Genomic DNA, 27,447 nt, shown 5'->3' on the forward strand with positions numbered 1-27,447 from the left:
ACAGGGACTACAGATTAAGCGAAGATTGGCTAAGGACGAGGTGACGATGCGCGTGGGAAATGGTTCCAAAGTCGATGTGATCGCAGTCGGCACGCTACCTCTACATCTACCTTCGGGATTAGTATTAGACCTAAATAATTGTTATTTGGTGCCAGCGTTAAGCATGAACATTATATCTGGATCTTGTTTGATGCGAGACGGTTATTCATTTAAATCAGAGAATAATGGTTGTTCTATTTACATGAGTAATATCTTTTATGGTCATGCACCCTTGAAGAGTGGTCTATTCTTATTAAATCTCGATAGTAGTGACACACATATTCATAGTGTTGAAGCCAAAAGATGCAGAGTTGATAATGAAAGTGCAACTTATTTGTGGCACTGCCGTTTGGGTCATATCGGTATAAAGCGCATGAAGAAACTCCATACTGATGGGCTTTTGGAAACACTTGATTATGAATCACTTGGTACTTGCGAACCGTGCCTTATGGGTAAGATGACAAAAACACCGTTCTCCGGTACTATGGAGAGAGCAACAGATTTATTGGAAATCATACATACAGATGTATGTGGTCCGATGAATGTTGAGGCTCGTGGCGGATATCGTTATTTTCTCACCTTCACAGATGACTTAAGCAGATATGGGTATATCTACTTAATGAAACATAAGTCTGAAACGTTTGAAAAGTTCAAAGAATTTCAGAGTGAAGTTGAAAATCATCGTAACAAGAAAATAAAATTCTTACGATCTGATCGTGGAGGAGAATATTTGAGTTACGAGTTTGGTGAACATTTGAAAAATTGTGGAATAGTTTCGCAACTCACGCCACCCAGAACACCACAGCGTAATGGTGTGTCCGAACGTCGTAATCGTACTTTACTAGATATGGTACGATCTATGATGTCTCTTACTGATTTACCGCTATCGTTCTGGGGATATGCTCTAGAGATGGACGCATTCACGTTAAATAGGGCACCATCAAAATCCGTTGAGACGACGCCTTATGAACTGTGGTTTGGCAAGAAACCAAAGTTGTCGTTTCTGAAAGTTTGGGGCTGCGATGCTTATGTGAAAAAGCTTCAACCTGATAAGCTCGAACCCAAATCGGAGAAATGTGTCTTCATAGGATATCCAAAGGAAACTATTGGATACACCTTCTATCACAGATCCGAAGGCAAGACTTTTGTTGCTAAATTCGGAAACTTTCTGGAGAAATAGTTTCTCTCGAAAGAAGTGAGTGGGAAGAAAGTAGAACTTGACGAGGTAACTGTACCTGCTCCCTTATTGGAAAGTAGTACATCACAGAAACCTGTTTCTGTGTCACCTACACCAATTAGTGAGGAAGCTAATGATAATGATCATGAAACTTCAGAACAAGATACTACTGAACCTCGTAGATCAACCAGAGTAAGATCCGCGCTAGAGTGGTACGGTAATCCTGTTCTGGAAGTCATGCTACTAGATCATGATGAACCTACGAACTATGAAGAAGCGATGGTGAGCCCAGATTCCGCAAAATGGCTTGAAGCCATGAAATCTGAGATGGGATCCATGTATGAGAACAAAGTATGGACTTTGGTTGACTTGCCCAATGATCGGCAAGCAGTTGAGAATAAATGGATATTCAAGAAGAAGACTGACGCTGACGGTAATATTACTGTCTACAAAGCTCAACTTGTCGCAAAAGGTTTTCAGCAAGTTCAAGGTATTGACTACGATGAGACCTTCTCACCCGTAGCAATGCTTAAGTCTGTCCGAATCATGTTAACAATTGCCGCATTTTATGATTATGAAATTTGGCAAATGGATGTCAAAACTGCATTCCTGAATGGATTTCTGCAAGAAGAGTTGTATATGATGCAGCCGGAAGGTTTTGTCGATCCAAAGGGAGCTAACAAAGTGTGCAAGCTCCAGCGATCCATTTATGGACTGGTGCAAGTTTCTCGGAGTTGGAATAAACGCTTTGATAGTGTGATCAAAGAATTTGGTTTTATACAGACTTTTGGAGAAGCCTGTATTTACAAGAAAGTGAGTGGGAGCTCTGTAGCATTTCTGATATTATATGTAGATGACATATTACTAATCGGAAATGATATAGAATTTTTGAATAGCATAAAAGGATACTTGAATAAAAGTTTTTCAATGAAAGACCTCGGTGAAGCTGCTAACATATTGGGCATTAAGATCTATAGAGATAGATCGAGATGCTTAATTGGACTTTCACAAAGCACATACCTTGACAAAATTTTGAAGAAGTTCAAAATGGATCAGGCAAAGAAAGGATTCTTGCCTGTGTTACAAGGTGTGAAATTGAGTAAGACTCAATCCCCGACCAATGCAGAAGATAGAGAGAAAATGAAAGATGTTCCCTATGCTTCAGCCATAGGCTCTATCATGTATGCAATGCTGTGTACCAGACCTGATGTGTGTCTTGCTATAAGTCTAGCAGGGAGGTACCAAAGTACTCCAGGAGTGGATCACTGGACAGCGGTCAAGAACATCCTGAAATACCTGAAAAGGACTAAGGATATGTTTCTCATATATGGAGGTGACAAAGAGCTCGTCGTAAATGGTTACGTTGATGCAAGCTTTGACACTGATCCGGACGATTCTAAATCGCAAACCGGATATGTGTTTACATTAAATGGTGGAGCTGTCAGTTGGTGCAGTTCTAAACAAAGCGTTGTGGCGGGATCTACATGTGAAGCGGAGTACATAGCTGCTTCAGAAGCAGCAAACGAAGGAGTCTGGATGAAGGAGTTCATATCCGATCTAGGTGTCATACCTAGTGCATCGGGTCCAATGAAAATCTTTTCTGACAATACTGGTGCAATTGCCTTGGCAAAGGAATCCAGATTTCACAATTGAACCAAGCACATCAAGAGACGCTTCAATTCCATCCGGGATCTAGTCCAGGTGGGAGACATAGAGATTTGCAAGATACATACGGATCTGAATATAGCAGACCCGTTGACTAAGCCTCTTCCACAAGCAAAACATGATCAACACCAAAGCTCCATGGGTGTTAGAATCATTACTGTGTAATCTAGATTATTGACTCTAGTGCAAGTGGGAGACTGAAGGAAATATGCCCTAGAGGCAATAGTAATGTTATTATTTTATTTCCTTATATCATGATAAATGTTTATTATTCATGCTAGAATTGTATTATCCGGAAACATAATACTTGTGTGAATACATAGACAAACCAAACATCACTAGTATGCCTTTACTTGACTAGCTCATTGATCGAAGATGGTTATGTTTCCTAACCATAGACATGTGTTGTCATTTGATTAATGGGATCACATCATTAGGAGAATGATGTGATTGACATGACCCATTCCATTAGCTTAGCACCCGATCGTTTAGTATGTTGCTATTGCTTTCTTCATGACTTATACATGTTCCTATGACTATGAGATTATGCAACTCCCGTTTACCGGAGGAACACTTTGTGTGCTACCAAACGTCACAATGTAACTGGGTGATTATAAAGGAGCTCTACAGGTGTCTCCAAAGGTAAATGTTGGGTTGGCGTATTTCGAGATTAGGATTTGTCACTCCGATTGTCGGAGAGGTATCTCTGGGCCCTCTCGGTAATGCACATCACATAAGCCTTGCAAGCATTACAACTAATGAGTTAGTTGCGAGATGATGTATTACGAAACGAGTAAAGAGACTTGCCGGTAACGAGATTGAACTAGGTATTGAGATACCGACGATCGAATCTCAGGCAAGTAACATACCGATGACAAAGGGAACAACGTATGTTGTTATGCGGTCTGATCGATAAAGATCTTCGTAGAATATGTAGGAGCCAATATGAGCATCCAGGTTCCGATATTGGTTATTGACCGGAGAAGTGTCTCGGTCATGTCTACATTGTTCTCAAACCCGTAGGGTCCGCACGCTTAAGGTTTCGATGACAGTTATATTATGAGTTTATGAGTTTTGATGTACCGAAGTTAGTTCGGAGTCCCGGATGTAATCACGGACGTGACGAGGAGTCTCAAAATGGTCGAGACATAAAGATTGATATATTGGAAGCCTATATTTGGATATCGGAAGTGTTCCGGGTGAAATCGGGATTTTACCGGATTACTGGGAGGTTACCGGAACCCCCCCCCCCCCCGGGAGGTATATGGGCCTTAGTGGGCTTTAGTGGAAGAGAGGAGAGGTGGCCAGGGCTGGGCCGCGCATCCCTCCCCCTAGTCCGAATAGGACAAGGAGAGGGGGGCGGCGCCCCCCTTTCTTCTCTCTCTCCTCTTTCCCCCCTCCCGAATCCTATTCCAACTAGGAAAGGGGGGGAATCCTACTCCCGGTGGGAGTAGGACTCCTTCTGGCGCGCCCTCCTCCTGGCCGGCCGCACCTCCCCTTGCTCCTTTATATACGGGGGCAGGGGGCACCCCTACACACACAAGTTGATCCACGTGATCATATTCTTAGCCGTGTGCGGTGCCCCCTTCCATCATAATCCTCGATAATATTGTAGCGGTGCTTAGGCGAAGCCCTGCGACGGTAGTACATCAAGATCGTCACCACGCCGTCGTGCTGACGGAACTCTTCCCCGACACTTTGCTGGATCGGAGTCCGGGGATCGTCATCGAGCTGAACGTGTGCTAGAACTCGGAGGTGCCGTAGTTTCGGTGCTTGATCAGTCGGGCCGTGAAGACGTACGACTACATCAACCGCGTTGTGCTAACGCTTCCGCTGTCGGTCTACAAGGGTACACAAATCACGCTCTCCCCTCGTTTCTATGCATCACCATGATCTTGCGTGTGCGTAGGAAATTTTTTGAAATTACTACGTTCCCCAACAGCTTCACCGTCGTGGAGTCGCCTGCTCGGCGCGGTCTCCTTTTCCTTTGGCTTTGATGGGCGCGTCGAAGCCACGCGCATTGCCGGTTCCTTGATCTTGCCAGGGGCGTGGGGCAGAGTTTTGTCGCTGCACATGTGTCTTCCGCGTGGCGCACCTTGTCGATGGCGGGAGATCGGGGTCCGGCTGCGCTGCCGTTCCTTGGCCGGGGGGTGGGGGTGGGGGGAGCATTTGCCCGTCCCAGGCCGAGGAGGGTGTCCTTCCAGGTGCGTCGCTGGTATCTTTGGTCGTCGCGGTCGCGGTCGCACCCCCCACCGCTAGAGGGCATGCCCCGGCAGCCCGTGGATGCCATGTGGGGCTGCGGGCGCATGGTAGGCGCAAGCGCAATCGCCGGCCTGCCGTCCTCCACCCGCACAGTCCACACGCCCGGCTCGGTGCGGGGGTATGGGCGCTCGTCGGGCTCGTCGTCTTCCGAGGGGATGCCACTCTGCGGGGAGCGCGAGGATCGCGGCGAGAGCGGCGTCCAGTCCTCGACACGGTCCAGATGAAGGAGCAAGTCGAACTGCAGCAGCTCAGGTGGAGGAGCCATCGCGCGACTCGGAGGGGAGTGGCCCAGCATCTCGTCGATGCGGCCCGCCCCCTGGCGTGCTTCCAAATGGTGCGTCTAGTGGGGATATGGGCAGTGTCCCAGCACCAGACCCAACATGCGAAGAGCTTGGTGTCGACACGCTCGTGCGTCCGGCTGTCCAAGCGGTCGACGATCACCTTGTCACCAATGGCTTCCCCGCCCCCTCGAGTGTCTAGAGGTTCATAGGGAGCTTCTCGATGACCACACGCACATGCAGCATCCACTTGAGGCGGACAGCATGCGCGTCCTCACGCCAGGGCTCCAGCAGGAAGGGCACGCCATCCACCGACAGCGAGCCCTGCCGCACAGCGAGATCCTTGTGCGCCGGCATGGTGAAGAAGACAAAGAAGTCCTCGGGGTCGTGGTTGGTGACGCGCAGAAGGTGTGGTGGGATCTTGAACTCCTTCTCGAGCGCGCGGCCGATGGACAGCGGACTGGCGGCATGCGTCGTGGTGCCCACCGCCGTGACGACCACGGCATGCTGGAGGAGCAGGAACGTCTGGTGCTCGATGGCTGGCGAGGACGCGATGACCTGGTGGCTGTTGCGGGGGCGGCGGTTGTGGTCGATGAGGGGTGCAGGCTCCATGGCGAGGCGCTCGTCGACCGGACAGGCTGGCCGCAGGGTCGGGGACGGCGGGAAGATCAGGCGCTCGCGGACCGGACGGTGCTGGGCGCACGGACGCATGCCCTGCTTGCGCGCAGCCTTGTTGCGGGGATTTGCAGGGCAGTCACGGCCGTAGTGGCCTTGGAGTTCGCAGATAATGCAGCGCAGTGGGTCGTGGCAGTCGATTCTACGATGTTCAGAACTAAGACAGCGGAAGCAGAGGCCTTTGAATCTACTTAAAAAGGCCTCCCTGCCCTTAGAGGAGAGCCGGCCGGGGATGGAGCGTCGGCGTCGGTGGCTCTGGAGCTGGCTGGAGCCCATCGGATCTCTATTGGCCCTCTTGTTTTTGCGGGATTGATGGAGCGTCCAGCCCTCTTCAATATCGTCGCTGGCCGGAAATGGCAAGGAGGAATCACGTGCCACAATGGACTTGAGACGGGGGCGCTCGGGCGGGGGTGGCGCGTCCCCGTCCTCCGGTCCGAAGCCAGCCTCGGGGTCGCAGGCGCCAGATCTGCGAGGGGAGCGGGGAGGGCTCCTCAGACCGCGCGGCGAAGGGGGGGACGGGGTCGCCGGCACCTGGGACGGACCACTGGTCGGGGAATGGATCTCCCCCTTTTCTGGAGAGCTCCCTTCAAGGCTTCCTGTAGGCGAAGCTAGATCCCACACCGGGGTGGAGCAGCGCAGCATGGCCTCCGCGGAGACCCGGATGGGCGGCGAGCGCAGTAAAGGCGCCTCGGATTTTGGGTGGCCGCCGCGGCCGGAGCGGCCAGCGGCGCGGGGGGGGGGGGGGGGGGGGGGGAGGGGCTCAGAGCCTGGGACGTGGTTCCCTTATCACATGAGTTAGTTGGTAGTATTTTTGGCCTTTAATTTAAGCGAAATTAAACATTTCTCTCCCTTAATTTAACCGCTGATAATTTTTGGTCACTCAGTTCTAAAACCGAACAACCTTTTTCTTGGGGAAAGCCATAATGTCGGTGTGTATTATTCGGTAAAAATAGTTATCCACAAGGGTAGCAATTAGAGCAATGCTAGAGCTACGTAAAAAGTTCTACGTAATTAACGTAACGAACCAGGTGAATGAATACGATTGGAGATAAGGGGAGGACGGGCCCACCCCTTGAAAATTGAGAGGGGGGGGGGGTAGTTGTTAGGTAGTTCAAGTAAATGGCGCGTACCTCTTCGTAGATGTAGGATTTTCGTAGCAATTAATAAGGTTGGGGGATCATGCTGGCAGATAACATCATGGTTCGGTGGTTCCCCGCAGCCTTCTTTTAGCAAGTTCATGAGCAGCTCTATTGGCTTTCCCAGGGCAATGCATGAAAGAAAATTAAACAAGCAAAATGACCTAAAACCAAACAACTTAATCCCTCAACTAACAAAATCATTTGATCCCTCTCAAGTGGTTTATCTATGAGGTGGCATGGAACCATGTTCTACGTATGGAATATCTCTTTCTCGCTCACTTCCTCCCATCTATAAATAGGATCTGCACATATGAGCAGTCCACACAGCCACTTCTCGAGGTCCATCTCCACCTACACTCACAGGTCCATCAGCTAAACTAGCTAGGAGCCATGGCTAAGCTTGCCATTCTGATCTCATGCGCCATGCTCCTAGCCGCGGCGTGCCATGGCCTGGAGATGGGCTACTACCGAAGCACGTGCCCGAAGGCCGAGGCGCTCGTGCGCGCCGAGGTGAAGAAGGCCGTGCGCGCCGACGCCGGCTCCGGCGCCGGCATCATCCGCATGCTCTTCCACGACTGCTTCGTCGAGGGCTGCGACGCCTCCGTGCTGCTGGACCCGACGCCGGCCAACCCGCAGCCGGAGAAGCTGGGCGCGCCCAACAACCCCAGCCTCCGGGGCTTCGAGGTCATCGACGCCGCCAAGGCCGCCCTCGAGCGCGCCTGCCCCGGCGTCGTCTCCTGCGCCGACGTCGTCGCCTTCGCGGCCCGCGACGCGTCCTACCTCCTCAGCCACGCCAGGGTCAGCTTCCACGTCCCCGCCGGCCGCCTCGACGGCCGCAGGTCCATCGCCAACGACACGCTCCTCTTCCTGCCCGGCCCGACCTCCAACCTCAGCACCCTCGTCTCTGGCTTCGCCGCCAAGGGCCTCTCCGCCGAGGACATGGTCGTGCTCTCCGGGGCGCACTCCATCGGCCGCTCCCACTGCTCCTCCTTCGTCCCCGACCGCCTCGCCACCCAGTCCGACATCGGCGCGCCGCTCGCCAGCCTCCTGCGCCGCCGGTGCCCAGCCAGCCCCACCGCCGCCAACGACCCCACGGTGGTGCAGGACTTCGTGACGCCCAGGAAGCTCGACAACCAGTTCTACAAGAACGTGCTCGCGCGCAGGGTGCTCTTCACGTCCGACGCCGCGCTGCTGTCCTCGCAGGACACGGGGAGGATGGTGCGCGCCAACGCCAGGTTCCTGGCGTCGTGGGAGAAGAAGTTCGCCAAAGCGATGGTGAAGATGGCCAACATCGAAATCAAGGGCAGCGGCGTCGGCGAGATCAGGAAGAACTGCCGCCTCGTCAACTAGCTGGCAATGCACATACGCAAAAGCTACTACTACTTGATCCCATTTTATCCCATTTTCGATTGGTTGTAAAGCTACATTTTGATCTCATTTTGTCCCATTTTCGATTGGATGTAAAGAATTGTTTCCCATCCGTGGGTTCTTCTTTGCTCGGGTTGCTTTTTTGAAGGGAAGATCCTGTTTTATTTGTTGATTATTTTTCTCCTGCCTGCTGTATATCTGTTTGTCTGGCCTGCACTGCCTTTCTCAAAAAGATGTATCAATACATCTTTGTTGTTTGATTTGTACTTAGGTGAGATTTGCCATAGCATTGTAGTGCTAGATGTTTTACATATCCAATTGGGCGTGGCATTGTTCAAATCCGAATGAAACATTTTGCTTGAAACTTCCGTTCCTTCTTAAGAGAAAAGCCAACAAAAAACCAATTTTGGCCGCCAAGGGTCTTCGGCCACACTATACACATGGACATCAGGTTCGGCCTTTTTGGTCGGATGCATTACTTTGTTGGACCTTTTTGCACGTAGGGTGGATTGTATGGGGGTGTGGCCGCCGAACAACATCCAGGCATCGATACCCTAAATGCCAAAAGAGCACCACCGATTCGCACTACAGTGGAGAAGATCTGAGCGTATTCAGACTTGATCTTGAAGCACCTTTTCAACTCTGAATCTGTCAAGAGGCATGAGTCGACTTTGTCCCGTGACTGGACAAGATCCGAGCGTATTCCCAATACCGAAGTCAACCTAAATGGCCCGGTCCACTTTGTCCCGTGAGCGATTTTTTATTTTGTTCTCTTCGGGGTTTTAGTCGACTTTTCACAAAAAGGAAGATGTTTTTCAGGAGTTATTCATTTTGAAAAGCTATTAAAAATAATAAAACATATCTTATAAAATCGTTTAGTATGTGTTTTATTAAAAAATAGTGTATATTAAAAAGTTCACATATATTTAAAAAATCTTAATCGTGTATTTTAAAAAATTCTTCATATAATTAAGAAGTTCATCCTATATTATTACTTTTCAATTTAATAACAAAAATTTCATCATATATTAACAAAAAAAGTTTGATATGTATTTGAAAAATGTTTACCATATACTAAAAATGTTCATTGTCTATTTTTATAAATGTTCATCATATAGTGGTAAAAATGTTCACCGTATGTTGCAAAACTATATAAATCTGGTCAAACTTAATTTTTTTGACTTTAGACAAATCTTTTATGTGGAGTAAAAAAGAAACGAAGGGAGTACAAAGCTGCTAATCCTAGTTGTTGACGACCCTGCAAATCTTCCTGATCTCCGCATTGGCGTTGGTCTTGAGCTCGATGGCCGCCATCTTTATCATGGGCCTGGCGAACTTGCTCTCCCACCTCCTTGGGATAAGTGTGTTCTTCACCACCTTCCTGGCTGTCCTCCTGGACAACAAGGGTGCCGCATTGGAGGTGAAGAGCACGTTGCATTTGAGCACATTGGTGTAGTACCGAGTGTCCAACCGGTTGGGCGTCACAATGTCCTGCACCACTATTGGGTCCAAATGGGCGGGCCCACTCACATATATGCCTTCGGCAAAGGCTCAACAATTTGCCGACCAAGGGCGGCAAATAGGAGCTCTCGCCTCCGTGCATCAACTACCATGGCACTTTCTGTTTTTGTCGAGCCGTGCTTTGGTATCTGGTTTTTTATGGAGGGGTGGCCTCTGAAGCCCACTTTGCCCTATGAGCAGTTATATATATTTTTTCTCTTTGGTTTTTTATTTAGGTTTTCACCAAAAAAGGACGTTGACTTTTCGGAGATAGATATTTTATAACCCTATTAAAACTATTAGAAATTGTTTACTATGTGTTTTATGAAAAAGTTTAGTATATTACAAAAAGTTCAGTGTATATCAAAAAAAATCAATGTGTACTAAAAAACTAAAAAATGTTCATCATATTATTAAAAAAGTTCATCCTATATGAATAATTTTTCAATTTATCAAAGATGTTCATCGTATATTAATAAAATGTTCAGTATGTATTCAGAAAATGTTCACCGTATACTAAAAAAGTTCAGTGGGTATTTAAAAAATGTTCACTCTATATTAAAAAAAAGGTCACCGTGTATTGCAAAACTATAAAGAAATTTAAAAAATGCAAAAGTAATAAAGAAAAGACCCCGATAAATCCCAAACATTCGAAGTTTGCTCATAGCAAATAGAACGTTTTTTATGACAACTTTCAAGACCTGGCATCAAGGTGAGTTGGTACTTTTTTCAGTTTCAATACGTTGTATCAAGGTGATACATCTGCGAATAGTTTACAGCCGGATTATGCATTGAGTGTACAGAGCGTATTGGGTTTTGTGTGAGAAACAAGAGAGATTGTGTGGAAAGTAGTACAGGTCTCGGCGTGGAGTGTGATGCGCATGGTCAAGATTCATGAGTGACCATGAAATTAAAACACAGAGCAAAATCGGTAACATGATGAGCTAAAAAACAAACTTCATTTGAGAAGTAATATGATCAAGTATAATTGAGCCAGCTATTTAATTTAACCAAAGAATGGAACAATAACATGCTTCTACTTATAACTTAACCAAGGAACCAAAATGCAGGGAATCAACAAGGACGGATGCTCCAAAATAAACTGGTGGGAAAACCTAAACAGTGTGCACGCTTGGTTTTAACTACAAGTGGCTGGCAATCCTAGTTGTTGACGACCCTGCACATCTTCCTGATCTCCCCATTTGCAGCGGTCTTGAGCTCGATGGCCGCCATCTTCACCATCGCCCTGGCGAACTTGCTCTCCCACCTCCTTGGGATAAGTGCGTTCTCCACCACCTTCCTGGCTGTCCGCCGGGACGACAAGAGTGCCGCGTCGGAGGTGAAGAGCACGTTGCGCTTGAGCACATTGGTGTAGTACCGGGTGTCCAACCGGTTAGGCGTCACAATGTCCTGCACCACTGTTGGGTCGTTCGTGAAGTTGGGACTCACCGGACACTTGCTCTGCAGCAGGGTGGCGAATGCCGGGTTCATGTCCGAGGGGTTCGGCGGGAGGCGGTCGGTGAAGGACGAGCAGTGGGACACGCCGATGGTGTGCGCGCCGGAGAGCACCACGAGGTCATCCTCGTCGAGGTTCTTGGCCCTGAAATTGTCGACGAGCTGCGAGAGGTTGAAGAACGGTGGCGGAAGGAAATCGAGCGCCTCACTGGAGAGGGACACGCGCCCGTCCAGGCGCCCTGCCGGCATCCTAAAGTTGATCCTTGCACGGCTGAGGAAGAAGGAAGCGTCTCGGGCGGCAAAGGCGATAATGTCGGCGCAGGAGACCCTCCCGGGGCAAACCTTCTCGAGCGCCTCCTTGGCAGCGTCGATCACTTCGAAGCCACGCAGGCTTGGGAAGTTGGGTGGGCTGAGCTTCTCCGGCTGCGGGTTGGCCGCTGTCGGGTCGAGCAGGACGGAAGCGTCGCAACCCTGTAAGAAAACGTCGGGCGCGCACACACATGTTAATCAACACCTGGCATCACACCGACAAAATGCTAGAAACATGTCTGTACATACCAAGAAGAAATAAAATATTTATCTGACATCTGAATTAATCGGAGCATGCTTACCACTAGCAGTATTCTATCCAGCAATACGATTTTAGCAATCACCATTAACATTTCTTTAAGAAAACATTCACGAGGTTTTATGCCTTGCGTACTAATCACATGCACATGACAGATATTCTGCAGTATTACCACATGCATGGATGGATTTTCAAAATTTTAACTGTACCTGGACGAAGCAGTCGTGGAAGTGCATCCGAATTATCCCAGCGCCCAGGCCAGGGTTCTTGGACGTGGCGTTCCTCACGGCCTCCCTGACGATGTTCTCCGCCCGTGGGCACGAGCGCCTGTAGAAGCCGACACGCAGCCTCCGTCGTCCCGCAGACGGAGAAGGGGTCGGGCTCGGTGGACTAGCAGTAGGTGCGGCCATGCTTGGCGGGCTTGGTGCCGGGAAGGTGTAGCTCGGGCTAGCAGCTGGGGAGCTAATGTGGCTTGGATAGGAACCTTGATAGGCTGGCATTTCGGCTACCGGCGGACTAGCGTAGCTTGGGTAGGAGCCTTGGTAGGCTGGCATTGCCGCCGGCGCGGAGGTTTTTTGAGCAGTAGCCACGGCTCCGAGCGATGCAAGCAAGATGGCAACGGCGAGGTTTGCCATGTCTGCAGGTTCGGTGCTTGAAACTGCCTGCGCTTCGGCCTCTGTGCCTCCTGACGCTGTTGCGGCCGTCTACTTATAGATGGGCTCTGTGAGGTAGTTCGAGGAATGTACCAGGCACGAATTGTTGCTTCGGCCGCTATACATGTGTACAGCTTCTTTAATTAGTATATCGTTGTAGTTCAATGTCAACTGGGCACATGGATGAACATGAACAACTCATCGATCCGGGCTGCGCCGACGGAGCTTCTGAGTTGCTCGGGAGTGATTCATGGGAAGGTAGGTAGCGTAGTAAGACAAGTTTATATCAACACACTGTAATGCCAGTGGAAGGAGGCGAAGACTTTTTTGGAACAATAATTCCATGCATGTGTTCAACCAGGATTCCAACTGTGTTGTACAACAATGCTGCGGCGTGATGTACGATGAACAAGTTCTTAACATGTTACGATGCCCACTGGGAGATTTTTTGTTTTGTTTTGAGCGGGCGAATGGGCAACAACCGGTTGTTGGTTAGTATCCGTTATGCAAACAAGTCCGTTAATAGTTTGACATGTAGTCCTAGATTTGACAATGATGCTCGTATTTTTTTGGATTTATTTCAGCGCTTTCAGTAATATGCGTTCAACGAGAGAAAACGTCCCCGTCGATTACAAAGGTGTGAGTGCCGGCTTAGTCAATCTCAAGATGATGTGTTGACTTAGTTTCTCGGAGGTGTTTGTAGGGATAGAGTGTGCGTGCATGTGTTCATATGACTATGAGTCAGTGTATGTGCGTATGTATGAGCGTCTGCATGTTTCCTGTGTTCTAATTCTTTTTTCCTTGGCATGTATTAAGCTTTAAACTCCAAGTGATTAATAGGCATATAGGACACATTAGAATAGGAGAACGACCTCCTGTGGGCATAAACTAACACATACTCCCTTTAAACAAAATGTAAGACGTTTTTTATGCCCTATACAAAATCAAAAAATGGCTTACATTTTGATATATAGCTTGTATTACGGTAAGAATGCCTTGTATGTTGACTAATTTTCTTTTAAAAAGAGGGTCCACCGAACCTCAGCATGAGACGGTGCACACAACCATATACCATTCAGTACTAAGTACCGAGCATCCAGAGTGTTGTACAAAAATTAAAATGAAAAAAGCTCAAATCTCGAAATCACTAGTGCAGAATCGGGCTTTAGCGCCAGTTCGTAAGGCCCTTTAGCGCCGGTTCTACAACCGGCATTAAAGAGTGGGGACTAAAGCCCCCCCCCCCCCCCCCCCCCCCCCGCCGTTCGGCACGAACCAGCGCTGAAGTGCCACCACGTGGCACGAGCCTGGCCCTAGGTGCGGGTAGATCATTAGTACCGGTTGGTAACACCAACCGGTACTGAATGTTTAGGGTGTTTTTTTATGTTTCTTTTAATTTTGTGTTTTCAATTCAATTTAATGATTGTTTTACATTATAATGAGTTGTTAAATCATTAAGTGAAAGTACCGCAAATTAGTTTCAACTGGATGCATGTGGATCCTGGCAGCTAAGTGATCAAGTATATGCCATATCCATATTACTTGATCACGTGATCAAGTATATGCCATATTCATATTACCTTGATCACTATCACTTAGCTAGGATCCATCTAGTTGAAACTAATCTGCGGTTTCTTTCATAAATGATATAATAACTCATCAATATCATCATCATCATCATATTAATATAAAAACTATTGCATCATATCATCACCAACAACATTATATACTAGCTAGCTAAAAATCATCATAGTCGTCATTACCACTATTTAATCATCATAGTCATTACCACTATCTAATCACCACCAACACTAACTTAAAGAAGAAACATTCACTTATACCAGAAGCAAAGATATCATCGAGTTCAACATGGTCATGATATTATAAGCGTTCATAACATCACAAAAGCAAATCACTCTTTGAGATTAAGTTCAGGACGAAGAACACGAACATGAGAGGACAAGTACTAAGAGCATGAACTAGCTAATCACTCATGCTGCTCTCTCTCAGGTAAAATAGCATAGAACATGTATAGCTCTCCTGATTCATCATATTGGAGCATGCAGATGAACCTATCTCCTAATCGTGGGTTGCGCTTCTGATTGCTGCCCCCTAGTACTTCTCTGCGATCATTAACAATTTTGCTCCAATATTTCACTATTAAGCATTCCTCGCTTTTAGAAATCCTAAATGTGTGCTATGTAGGATGTCTTGGCCGTAAGCTAACCACTGGCATGCGACCTTTAGTCTCAATCACTAAGGCACAACTGTCATCGGGAGTCCCTGTTCAAGAACATCGTATAGTAATATACTTAGCAATGAAAGTTTAGCTTGAAAAATAATGTATATATGCAAATGATGCACTCAGGATAAATGGTAAAAATCATACCATCTTTTCTAAATAGATGTGACCGTAGTTCAATACGATCACTATTGATCGCACGTTTTGAGTACTAAGATTTTCAAATTCAGGAAAATAATTTATCTTGACAGCATCAAGATTCTCAAGCCATGAAACATAATGACTTGTCTCCTCGCAGTTTAGTTCAGCCCCGGGACAGTGGACGGTCCTGTTTACCAAGCGCCAGACATGTTTGCTTGAATGGAAATAAGTTGTCAATAAAAATTACTTGTCAACTATTTTTGAATAAAAAATATGGAAGACATAAATATGGTTAAGAAACTCACATAATGTTAGAATTGGAGGTGTCTGCACATTCACCCAGATATCTCTATTACCTTCAATATCATCTCCCGGACGAATATCAAAGGTGATAATCATATCAGGCTCAAATGCATAAGCATGCATAGTGCTTGCCAAGTTTTGCATTCAAAATAGGTGTATGTGTCTGCATTGTATAATTTGACGTTGAAGGTATAACCATGCTCGGTCTTCAAGTAAACTTTTTTTACCTCCATAGTTTTGTTAGGACTGAAACATATCTTATCCAAGACAAAAATTCTGGCATGACAGGGGATACGCTAGTAGAATAGTGAAAAATTAAAATTATAAGTTGAAGCAAGTGAAGCATAAGTCATGCTTAATTACGAAAAAAGAATTGTCGTTGTGACTTACTGTATCCACTTCGAAGTTCTCATCCAGCTTGATGCTGAAGCGCCTATCATCAACCAGAAAATTTCTGTCGCACAGGCCGCGCTGGTCTTCGCAGTATTCACACATAATGAAACCGTGTTCATCGTCAGACGACATTCCTATGTTCATAGGTGAAACATTAAACACTTATTAATTCTGTTAATTCAACTAATTTAACTAGTTCTATTAATTCAACTAGATCAACTAATTAATTAAACTAATTCAACTAAGCACTTACTAAAAATATACCTAAATAAAGTACATCAACTAATTCAACTAACTAGTACAACTAATTCAACTAAACTAGTTATATTAATTTTCTTACTAAAAATAAAGTAGCCAGTTCTATATCTAAAATTTTAATTAGATGATCAAATCTCATATAACTAAATTAAATATATATCTAACATATAATTTCTATCTAATTCATCTAACATTTGACATTAATATCTAACATATGTTTATATATATGTGAAACATTAAACACTTACTAGTTCTATTAATTCAACTAAATAAACTAGTTCTATTCATTCAACTAAGTCAACTAAGCATATAAACATTAAACACTTACTAGTAATATTTTAATTAGATCATCAAATCTCAGATACCTAAATTTTCTTATTAAAAATAAACTAAATTTATTAATTCAACTAATTCAACTAACAATTTATTAAAAATAATCTAGTTCTATTAATTTTCTTATTAAAATATATAAAGCAGTTATATAAAGTAATATTTTAATTAGATCATCAAATCTCATATACCTAAATTTTTCTTACTAAAAATAAACTAGTTCTAATTCAACTAGCTAGTTCAACTAAGCATTAACTAAAAATAAACTAGTTATATTAATTCAACTAGTTCAAATAATCTCATATACCTAATTAATATCTAGCTAATTCATCTAACAATTGACATTAATATTTAACTTTTCTATCTAATTCATCTAACATTAACATTCTAACATTCTTATCTAGGTAATTCATCTAATTCGATCATCTAATTAACAATTTGACATGCATTAATCTAAAAAACATAAAACAGAAAATAAGTTAAAAAATGTGTGTGTGTGTGTGCGCGCGCGCGTGTGTGTGAGGGCGGCGGCGTACTGGCGGCGGGGGCGAGACGGCGACGACGGGCGGCGGGGGCGACGGCGAGCGGCGGGGCGGCGAGGGCGAGGGCGCGCACGGGACGGGGGAGAGGTTGGAGATGGGAGATGAAACTGAAATTTTCGCAAGTGCTATATATAGCAGGGGCCTTTAGTACTGGTTGGAGCCACCAACCGGTACTAAAGGCCAATTTTGGCCAGGCCAAGCGGCGGAAAGCGGCCCCCTTTAGTACCGGTTCGTGGCTCCAACCGGTACTAAAGGGTGGTGAGGGAGTCCTGGATTGGGGGGTGTTCGGATAGCCGGACTATACCTTCGGCCGGACTCCTAGACTATGAAGATACAAGATTGAAGACTTCGTCCCGTGTCCGGAAGGGACTTTCCTTGGCGTGGAAGGCAAGCTTGGCGATATGGATATGTAGATCTCCTACCTTGTAACCGACTTTGTGTAACCCTAACCCTCTCCGGTGTCTATATAAACCAGAGGGTTTTAGTCCGTAGGACAACATACACAACAACAATCATACCATAGGCTAGCTTCTAGGGTTTAGCCTCTTCGATCTCGTGGTAGATCTACTCTTGTACTACCCATATCATCAATATTAATCAAGCAGGACGTAGGGTTTTACCTCCATCGAGAGGGCCCGAACCTGGGTAAAACTTCGTGTACCTTGCCTCCTGTTACCATCCGGCCTAGACACATAGTTCGGGACCCCCTACCCGAGATCCGCCGGTTTTGACACCGACATTGGTGCTTTCATTGAGAGTTCCTCTGTGTCGTCGCCGTCAGGCTTGATGGCTCCTACGATCATCAATGGCGATGCAGTCCAGGGTGAGACCTTCCTCCCCGGATAGATCTTCGTCTTCAGCGGCTTCGCACTACGGGCCAATTCACTTGGCCATCTGGAGCAGATCGAAAGCTATGCCCCTGGCCGTCAGGTCAAATTTGGAAGTTTAAACTACACGGCTGACATCCGCGGGGACTTGATCTTCGACGGATTCGAGCCACTGCCGAGCGCGCTGCACTGTCACGACGAGCATGATCTAGCTCTACCGCCGAACAGTGCCCTGGAGGCCACACCCGCATCGGCTTCGACCCTGAATTCGGAGCCAACTGCGCCGATCGAGGATGGGTGCTTGGACGCCGCCTCGGGGGCTGCAATCCCAACGGCGATCGAGCCGAACACCAGCCCCGCACTCTGCGAGACTCGTGACTCCAAGGAGCCAGACTCCTCTCCGGACTCCGAACCCTCCGTGCCCCTGCCGATCGAATCCGATTGGGCGCCGATTATGGAGTTTACTACCGCGAACATCTTTCAGCACTCGCCTTTCGGCGATATTCTGAAGACACTGAAGTCTCTCTCTTTATCAGGAGAGCCCTGGCTGGACTACGGTCAGCAAGGTTGGGATTCGGACGATGAAGAAATTCCAAGCCCACCCACCACCCACTTTGTAGCCACTGTCGATGACTTAACCGACATGCTCGACTTCGACTCCGAAGACATCAACGGTATGGACGCGATGAAGGAGACGATGAAGAACCAGTGCCTATCAGGCCCTGGAAAGCCACCTCGTCATATGACATATACATGGTGGACACCCCAAAAGAAGGAGATGGCGATGGAACACTGGAGGATGACCCCTCCAAGAAACAGCCTAAGCGCCGACGTCAGCGGCGCCGCTCAAAATCCCGCCAAAACAAATACGGTGATTCCAGCACGGGAGATAATAATACTCCAAAAAGTGTCGAAGAAAACCCCCTCCAGCAAGATTTAGCACAAGAGGATGGAGAAACCAGCCCTCATGAGAGAGCGGCAGACAGAGAGGTCGAGAACGATAATTATATGCCTCCCTCCGAAGACGAGGCAAGCCTCGACGACGACGAATTCGTCGTGCCAGAGGATCCCGTCGAGCAAGAGCGTTTTCAACGCAGGCTTATGGCCACGGCAAGAAGCCTCAAGAAAAAACAGCAATAGCTTAGAGCTGATCAAGATTTGCTAGTCGACAGATGGACTGAAGTCCTTGCGGCCGAAGAGCATAAACTCGAACGCCCCTTCAAGAGCTACCCAAAGCGCAGGATTCTACCCCGATTAGAGGGGGAAGCACTTGATGCGGCCGACCGACCACCTCGTGGCCGCGACAGAGAGGTCTCTCGGCCCTCCACTCAAGCCGCACCCCGTACCAAGGCACGGGAATATGCGCCGGACTTACGAGATATGTTGGAGGACAAGGCAAGGCAAACAAGATCAATCTACGGATCGCGTGGGCGCCCCAGGGCTCGAGACGGTAACCGTCACGCCGGCACAAATTCGGCAGGGCCGAACACAGTAGACAAAGCTCATTGGAGCTACGTCGTGATATAGCCCAGTATAGAGGTGCCGCACACCCATTATGCTTCACAGACGAAATAATGGATCATCAAATCCCCGAGGGTTTCAAACCCGTAAATATCGAATGATATGATGGCACAACAGATCCTGCGGTATGGATCGAGGATTATCTCCTTCATATCCACATGGCCCGCGGCGATGATTTCCACGCCATCAAATACCTCCCACTCAAGCTTAAAGGACCAGCTCGGCATTGTCTTAACAACTTGCCAATAGGATCAATCAGTTGTTGGGAGGACCTGGAAGCCGCATTCCTTGACAATTTCCAGGGCACTTATGTGCGACCCCAGACGCCGATGACCTAAGTCACGTAATTCAGCAGTCAGAGGAATCGGCCAGGCAATTCTGGACACGGTTCCTAACAAAGAAAAATCAAATAGTCGACTGTCCGGACGCTGAGGCCCTAGCAGCCTTCAAGCACAATATCCGTGACGAGTGGCTTGCCCGGCACCTTGGACAGGAAAAGCCGAAGTCTATGGCAGCACTCACGACACTCATGACCCGCTTTTGCGCGGGAGAAGACAGCTGGCTTGCTCGTAGCAACAATATGACCAAGAACCCTGGTAATTCAGATACCAGGGACAGTAGTGGCAAGTCGCGTTGCAACAAGCAGAAGCGCCACATTAACGGCGACAATGCTGAGGATACGGCAGTTAATGCCGGATTCAGAGGCTCTAAATCCGGTCAGCAGAAAAAGCCATTCAAAAGGAATCCTAGGGGCCTGTCCAGTTTGGACCGAATACTCGACCGCTTGTGCCAGATACATGGCACCCCCGAAAAGCTGGCCAATCACACCAACAGGGATTGTTGGTTGTTCAAGCAGGCATGCAAGTTAAACGCTGAAAATGAAGACAAGGGGCTGCATAGCGATGACGACGAGGAGCCCTGGCCGCCGAACAACAGTGGACAGAAGGGTTTTCCCCCACAAGTGCGGACGGTGAACATGATATACGCAACCCACGTCCCCAAAAGGGAGCGGAAGTGCGCGTTAAGGGACGTATACGCGGTAGAGCCAGTCGCCCCAAAGTTCAACCCATGGTCCTCCTGCCCGATTACCTTTGATCGAAGGGACCATCCCACAAGCATCCGTCATGGAGGATTTGCCGCATTGGTTCTAGACCCAATTATTGACGGATTTCATCTCACTAGAGTCCTTATGGATGGCGGCAGCAGCATGAACCTGCTTTACCAGGATACAGTGCGGAAAACGAGCGTAGATCCCTCGAGGATTAAGCCCACCAAAACGATCTTTAAAGGCGTAATACCAGGTGTAGAGGCCAACTGTACAGGCTCAGTCACACTTGAAGTGGTCTTCGGATCTCCGGATAATTTCCGAAGCGAGGAGTTAATCTTCAACATAGTCCCATTCCGCAGTGGCTATCACGCACTGCTCGGGTGAACCTCATTCGCCAAGTTCCATGCGGTACCGCACTACGCATACCTTAAGCTCAAAATGCCAGGTCCTCGAGGAGTAATTACGGTTAATGGAAACACCGAACGCTCCCTCCGAACGGAGGAGCACACGGCGGCCCTTGCAGCAGAAGTACAAAGCAGCCTCTCCAGGCAGTTCTCCAGTCCGACCATTAAACGACCGGACACCGTCAAGTGCGCCCGGAGTAACCTACAACAAGACCGCCTGGCACGACCCGAACAGGCGTAGCAATGTGGCCCCAACCCCAGCCCTCGCAAAAATGCGATACCAGTACTTCGCGTACATAACTACGCTCTAGAAATACCATGGGTACAGGGAGAGGGGCACCATCACGGCACGCCCGAAACACGGCTTAAATCGCACCAGGGGCTGCCGATTTTTTAATTTTCTCTTACTCTCAGGACTCCACTCTTCGGAAGGCCCGTTCGGCAGTTCAATTGCCGAACAAACGATGCAAGAACCAGGGAAGCAGACAAGACACGCCGCATTACGGAACTCCCATGTGGTCTCTATCATGAGCAGTATACCTGTTTCGCATACTATTCTGCAGCTTGCCCCTGGAACGGACACGTTAAATAGTCCAACCTTTTGCTTATCGTATTATTTGTATCGTTCTGCTTTGATCGTAGCCCTCTTTAATAAACAGTGGATAGCTTTTGTCTATTTTTGCATTACTCTTTTTTAATATATGTTCCTTAACGACATATTGCACCCGTACACTTTGGTACGGCCAAAATATGCCAGGGGCTTTAGTACCCCTCAATATGGTGTGAGAAGTCCGAACACTTTAACAAGTGCGGCACCCCGAACTTATAGCATTATATGCATCGGCTTCGAATCATGTCTTGGGTCAATAGTTGGGTTTGCCCGGCTCCTATGTTTTGGTGCCTTACGTTCCGCTATATCGGTTAAGGTAGCACTAGGAGAACCACTTCGATTGTGCCTCAGTTGAGCTGGGTCGAGCACTTCAGTGGAGAAAGCTAAAACTGACTGTCATGATGAAGCGAGAGCTGGTCGCTGTTCGAGAGGTTTTTCGAGTCCCTAACCACTTATGCCGCTTAGAGCGAGAAGCCGGCTCTGTCTGGCCAAGGCGTGGATAGCGCCCCGAACTCGGTCTTACGAATACCAGGGGCTTCGCCGAAATTTAAAATTATAGAATTCTATGGCTAAGTGAGAGTGTTCACGCATTATAGTCCGATTGCCTTGTTCGTCGGACTGAGCGCTGAAGGAAATATGCCCTAGAGGCAATAATAAAGTTATTATTTATTTCCTTATATCATGATAAAATTTTATTATTCATGCTAGAATTGTATTAACCGGAAACATAATACATGTGTGAATACATAGACAAACAGAGTGTCACTAGTATGCCTATACTTGACTAGCTCGTTAATCAAAGATGGTTATGTTTCCTAACCATGGACAAAGAGTTGTCATTTGATTAACAGGATCACATCATTAGTTGAATGAACTGATTGACATGACCCATTCCATTAGCTTAGCACCCGATCGTTTAGTATGTTGCTATTGCTTTCTTCATGACTTATACATGTTCCTATGACTATGAGATTATGTAACTCCCGTGTGCCGGAGGAACACTTTGTGTGCTACCAAACGTCACAACGTAACTGGGTGATTATAAAGGTGCTCTACAGGTGTCTCCAAAGGTACATGTTGGGTTGACGTATTTCGAGATTAGGATTTGTCACTCCGATCGTCGGAGAGGTATCTCTGGGCCCTCTCGGTAATGCACATCACTTAAGCCTTGCAAGCATTGCAACTAATGAGTTAGTTGCGGGATGATGTATTACGGAACGAGTAAAGAGACTTGCCGGTAACGAGATTGAACTAGGTATTGGATACCGACGATCGAATCTCGGGCAAGTAACATACCGATGACAAAGGGAACAACGTATGTTGTTATGCGGTCTGACCGATAAAAGATCTTCGTAGAATATGTAGGAACCAATATGAGCATCCAGGTTCCACTATTGGTTATTGACCGGAGACGTGTCTCGGTTATGTCTACATTGTTCTCGAACCCGTAGGGTCCGCACGCTTAAGGTTACGATGACAGTTATATTATGAGTTTATGCATTTTGATGTACTGAAGTTTGTTCGGAGTCCCGGATGTGATCACAGACATGACGAGGAGTCTCGAAATGGTCGAGACATAAAGATTGATATATTGGAAGCCTATATTTGGATATCGGAAGTGTTCCGGGTGAAATCAGGATTTTACCGGAAAACCGGGAGGTTACCGGAACCCCCGGGAGGTACATGGGCCTTAATGGGCCTTAGTGGAAGAAGAGGAGAGGCGGCCAGGGCTGGGCCGCGCGCCCCTCCCCCCTAGTCCGAATAGGACAAGGAGAGAGGGGGCCGGCGCCCCCCTCCTTCTCTCTCTCTCTGTTCCCACCTCGCGAATCCTATTCCAACTAGGATTGGGGGGAAGTCCTACTCCCGGAGGGAGTAGGACTCCTCCTGGCGCGCCCTATGATGGCCGGCCGGCCTCCCCCTCTTGAACCTTTATATACAGAGGCAGGGGCACCCCTAGAGACACAAGTTGATCCACGTGATCATATTCTTAACCGTGTGCGGTGCCCCCTTCCACCATAATCCTCAATAATACTGTAGCGGTGCTTAGGCGAAGCCCTGCGACGGTAGTACATCAAGATCGTCACCACGCCGTCGTGCTGACGGAACTCTTCCCCGACACTTTGCTGGATCAGAGTCCGGGGATTGTCATCGAGCTGAACGTGTGCTAGAACTCGGAGGTGCCGTAGTTTCGGTGCTTGATCGGTCGGGCCGTGGAGATGTACGACTACATCAACCTAACGCTTCCGTTGTCGATCTACAAGGGTACGTAGATCACACTCTCCCCTCTCGTTGCTATGCATCACCATGATCTTGCGTGTGCGTAGGAATTTTTTTGAAATTACTACGTTCCCCAACAGTGGTATCAGAGCCTAGGTTTTATATGTTGATGTTATATGCACGAGTAGAACACAAGTGAGTTGTGGGCGATATAAGTCATACTGCTTACTATCATGTCATACTTTGGTTCAGCGGTATTGTTGGACGAAGCGGCCCGAACAGACATTACGCGTACGCTTACGCGAGACCGGTTCTCCTGACGTGCTTTGCACATAGGTGGCTTGCGGGTGACAGTTTCTCCAACTTTAGTTGAACCGAGTGTGGCTACGCCCGGTCCTTGCGAAGGTTAAAACAGCACCAACTTGACAAACTATCGTTGTGGTTTTGATGCGTAGGTAAGATTGATTCTTGCTTAAGCCCGTAGCAGCCACGTAAAACTTGCAACAACAAAGTAGAGGACGTCTAACTTGATTTTGCAGGGCATGTTGTGATGTGATATGGTCAAGACATGATGCTAAATTTTATTGTATGAGATGATCATGTTTTGTAACCGAGTTATCGGCAACTGGCAGGAGCCATATGGTTGTCGCTTTATTGTATGCAATGCAATCGCGCTGTAATGCATTACTTTATCACTAAGCGGTAGCGATAGTCGTGGAAGCATAAGATTGGCGAGACGACAATGATGCTATGATGGAGATCAAGGTGTCGTGCCGGTGACGATGGTGATCATTACGGTGCCTCGGAGATGGAGATCACAGGCACAAGATGATGATGGCCATATCATATCACTTATATTTATTGCATGTGATGTTTATCTTTTATGCATCTTATCTTGTTTTGATTGACGGTAGAATTATAAGATGATCTCTCACTAAATTATCAAGATAAAAGTGTTCTCCCTGAGTATGCACCATTGCTAAAGTTTGTCGTGCCCAGACACCACGTGATGATCGGGTGTGATAAGCTCTACGTCCATCTACAACGGGTGCAAGCCAGTTTTGCACACGCAGAATACTCAGGTTAAACTTGACGAGCCTAGCATATGCAGATATGGCCTCGGAACACTGAGATCGAAAGATCGAGCGTGAATCATATAGTAGATATGATCAACATAGCGATGTTCACCATTGAAAACTACTCCATTTCACGTGATGATCGGTTATGGTTTAGTTGATTTGGATCACATGATCACTTAGAGGATTAGAGGGATGTCTATCTAAGTGGGAGTTCTTTAAGTAATTTGATTAATTGAACTTAAATTTATCATGAACTTAGTACCTGATAGTATCTTGCTTATGTATGTTTGATTGTAGATAGATGGCCCGTGCTGTTGTTCCGTTGAATTTTAATGCGTTCCTTGAGAAAGCAAAGTTGAAAGATGATGGTAGCAATTACACGGACTGGGTCCGTAACTTGAGGATTATCCTCATTGCTGCACAAAAGAATTACGTCCTGGAAGCACCGCTGGGTGACAGGCCTGCTGCTGGAGCAACACTAGATGTTATGAACGTCTGGCAGAGCAAAGATGATGACTACTCGATAGTTCAGTGTGCCATACTTTACGGCTTAGAATCGGGACTTCAACGATGTTTTGAACGTCATGGAGCATATGAGATGTTCCAGGAGTTGAAGTTAATATTTCAAGCAAATGCCTGGATTGAGAGATATGAAGTCTCCAATAAGTTCTATAGCTGCAAGATGGAGGAGAACAGTTCTGTCAGTGAGCATATACTCAAAATGTCTGGGTATAATAATCACTTGATTCAGATGGGAGTTAATCTTCCAGATGATTGCGTCATTGACAGAATTCTCCAATCACTGCCACCAAGCTACAAGAGCTTCGTGATGAACTATAATATGCAAGGGATGAATAAGACTATTCCCGAGCTCTTCGCAATGCTGAAAGCTGCGGAGGTAGAAATCAAAAAGGAGCATCAAGTGTTGATGGTCAACAAGACCACTAGTTTCAAGAAAAAGGGCAAAGGGAAGAAGAAGGGGAACTTCAAGAAGAACAGCAAGCAAGTTGCTTCTCAAGAGAAGAAACCCAAGTCTGGACCTAAGCCTGAAACAGAGTGCTTCTACTGCAAGCAGACTGGTCACTGGAAGCGGAACTGCCCCAAGTATTTGGCAGATAAGAAGGATGGCAAGGTGAACAAAGGTATATGTGATATACATGTTATTGATGTGTACCTTACTAGAGCTCGCAGTAGCACCAGGGTATTTGATATTGGTTCTGTTGCTAATATTTGCAACTCGAAACAGGGACTACGGATTAAGCGAACACTGGCAAAGGACGAGGTGACGATGCGCGTAGGAAATGGTTCCAAAGTCGATGTGATCGCAGTCGGCACGCTACCTCTACATCTACCTTCGGGATTAGTATTAGACCTAAATAATTGTTATTTGGTGCCAACGTTGAGCATGAACATTATATCTGGATCTTGTTTAATGCAAGACGGTTATTCATTTAAATCAGAGAATAATGGTTGTTCTATTTATATGAGTAATATCTTTTATGGTCATGCACCTTTGAAGAGTGGTCTATTTTTGATGAATCTCGATAGTAGTAACACACATATTCATAATGTTGAAGCCAAAAGATGCAGAGTTGATAATGATAGTGCAACTTATTTGTGGCACTGCCGTTTAGGTCATATCGGTATAAAGCGCATGAAGAAACTCCATACTGATGGACTTTTGGAACCACTTGATAATGAATCACTTGGTACTTGCAAACCGTGCCTCATGGGCAAGATGACTAAAACACCGTTCTCCGGTACTATGGAGAGAGCAACAGATTTGATGGAAATCATACATACGGATGTATGTGGTCCGATGAATATTGAGGCTCGTGGCGGATATCGTTATTTTCTCACCTTCACAGATGACTTAAGCAGATGTGGGTATATCTACTTAATGAAACATAAGTCTGAAACATTTGAAAAGTTCAAAGAATTTCAGAGTGAAGTTGAAAATCATCGTAACAAGAAAATAAAGTGTCTACGATCTGATCGTGGAGGAGAATATTTGAGTTACGAGTTTGGTGTACATTTGAAACAATGCGGAATAGTTTCGCAACTCACGCCACCCAGAACACCACAGCGTAATGGTGTGTCCGAACATCGTAATCGTACTTTACTAGATATGGTGTGATCTATGATGTCTCTTACTGATTTACCGCTATCGTTTTGGGGTTATGCTTTAGAGACAGCCGCATTCACGTTAAATAGGGCACCATCAAAATCCGTTGAGACGACGCCTTATGAACTATGGTTTGGCAAGAAACCAAAGTTTTCGTTTCTTAAAGTTTGGGGCTGCGATGCTTATGTGAAAAAGCTTCAACCTGATAAGCTCGAACCCAAATCGGAGAAATGTGTCTTCATAGGATACCCAAAGGAGACTGTTGGGCACACCTTCTATCACAGATCTGAAGGCAAGACATTCATTGCTAAGAATGGATCCTTTCTAGAGAAGGAGTTTCTCTCGAAAGAAGTGAGTGGGAGGAAAGTAGAAATTGACAAGGTAACTGTACCTTCTCCCTTATTGGAAAGTAGTACATCACAGAAACCTGTTTCTGTGACACCTACACCAATTAGTGAGGAAGCAAATGATAATGATCATGAAACTTCAGAAGAAGATACTACTGAACCTCGTAGATCAACCAGAGTAAGATCTGCGCCAGAGTGGTACGGTAATCCTATTCTGGAAATCATGCTACTAGATCATGATGAACCTACGAACTATGAAGAAGCGATGGTGAGCCCAGATTCCG

The 27,447-nt window shown here is 46.8% G+C and overlaps 2 protein-coding genes across 2 annotated transcripts; one reads left to right on the forward strand and one right to left on the reverse strand.

The window, feature by feature from the left end:
• The first annotated feature begins 7,540 nt into the window (after nt 1-7,540).
• Nucleotides 7,541-8,787, forward strand: LOC125541146 (peroxidase 2). Its single transcript, XM_048704616.2, has one exon. The coding sequence runs from the start codon at nt 7,626-7,628 to the stop codon at nt 8,583-8,585; it is 960 nt and encodes a 319-aa protein (XP_048560573.1). The 5' UTR covers nt 7,541-7,625; the 3' UTR covers nt 8,586-8,787.
• A 2,347-nt stretch (nt 8,788-11,134) lies between these two features.
• Nucleotides 11,135-12,829, reverse strand: LOC125541147 (peroxidase 2-like). Its single transcript, XM_048704617.2, has 2 exons — nt 12,336-12,829; nt 11,135-12,029 (listed from the first exon to the last, which is right to left on the reverse strand). Exons 1-2 carry the CDS (start codon nt 12,759-12,761, stop codon nt 11,265-11,267), a joined length of 1,191 nt encoding a protein of 396 aa, XP_048560574.1. The 5' UTR covers nt 12,762-12,829; the 3' UTR covers nt 11,135-11,264.
• Between the last annotated feature and the right edge of the window lie 14,618 nt (nt 12,830-27,447).

Source organism: Triticum urartu, chromosome 2A (assembly GCF_056163025.1).
Source record: "Triticum urartu cultivar PI428250 chromosome 2A, HENAU_Tu73, whole genome shotgun sequence".
Taxonomy (NCBI): Eukaryota; Viridiplantae; Streptophyta; class Magnoliopsida; order Poales; family Poaceae; genus Triticum; species Triticum urartu.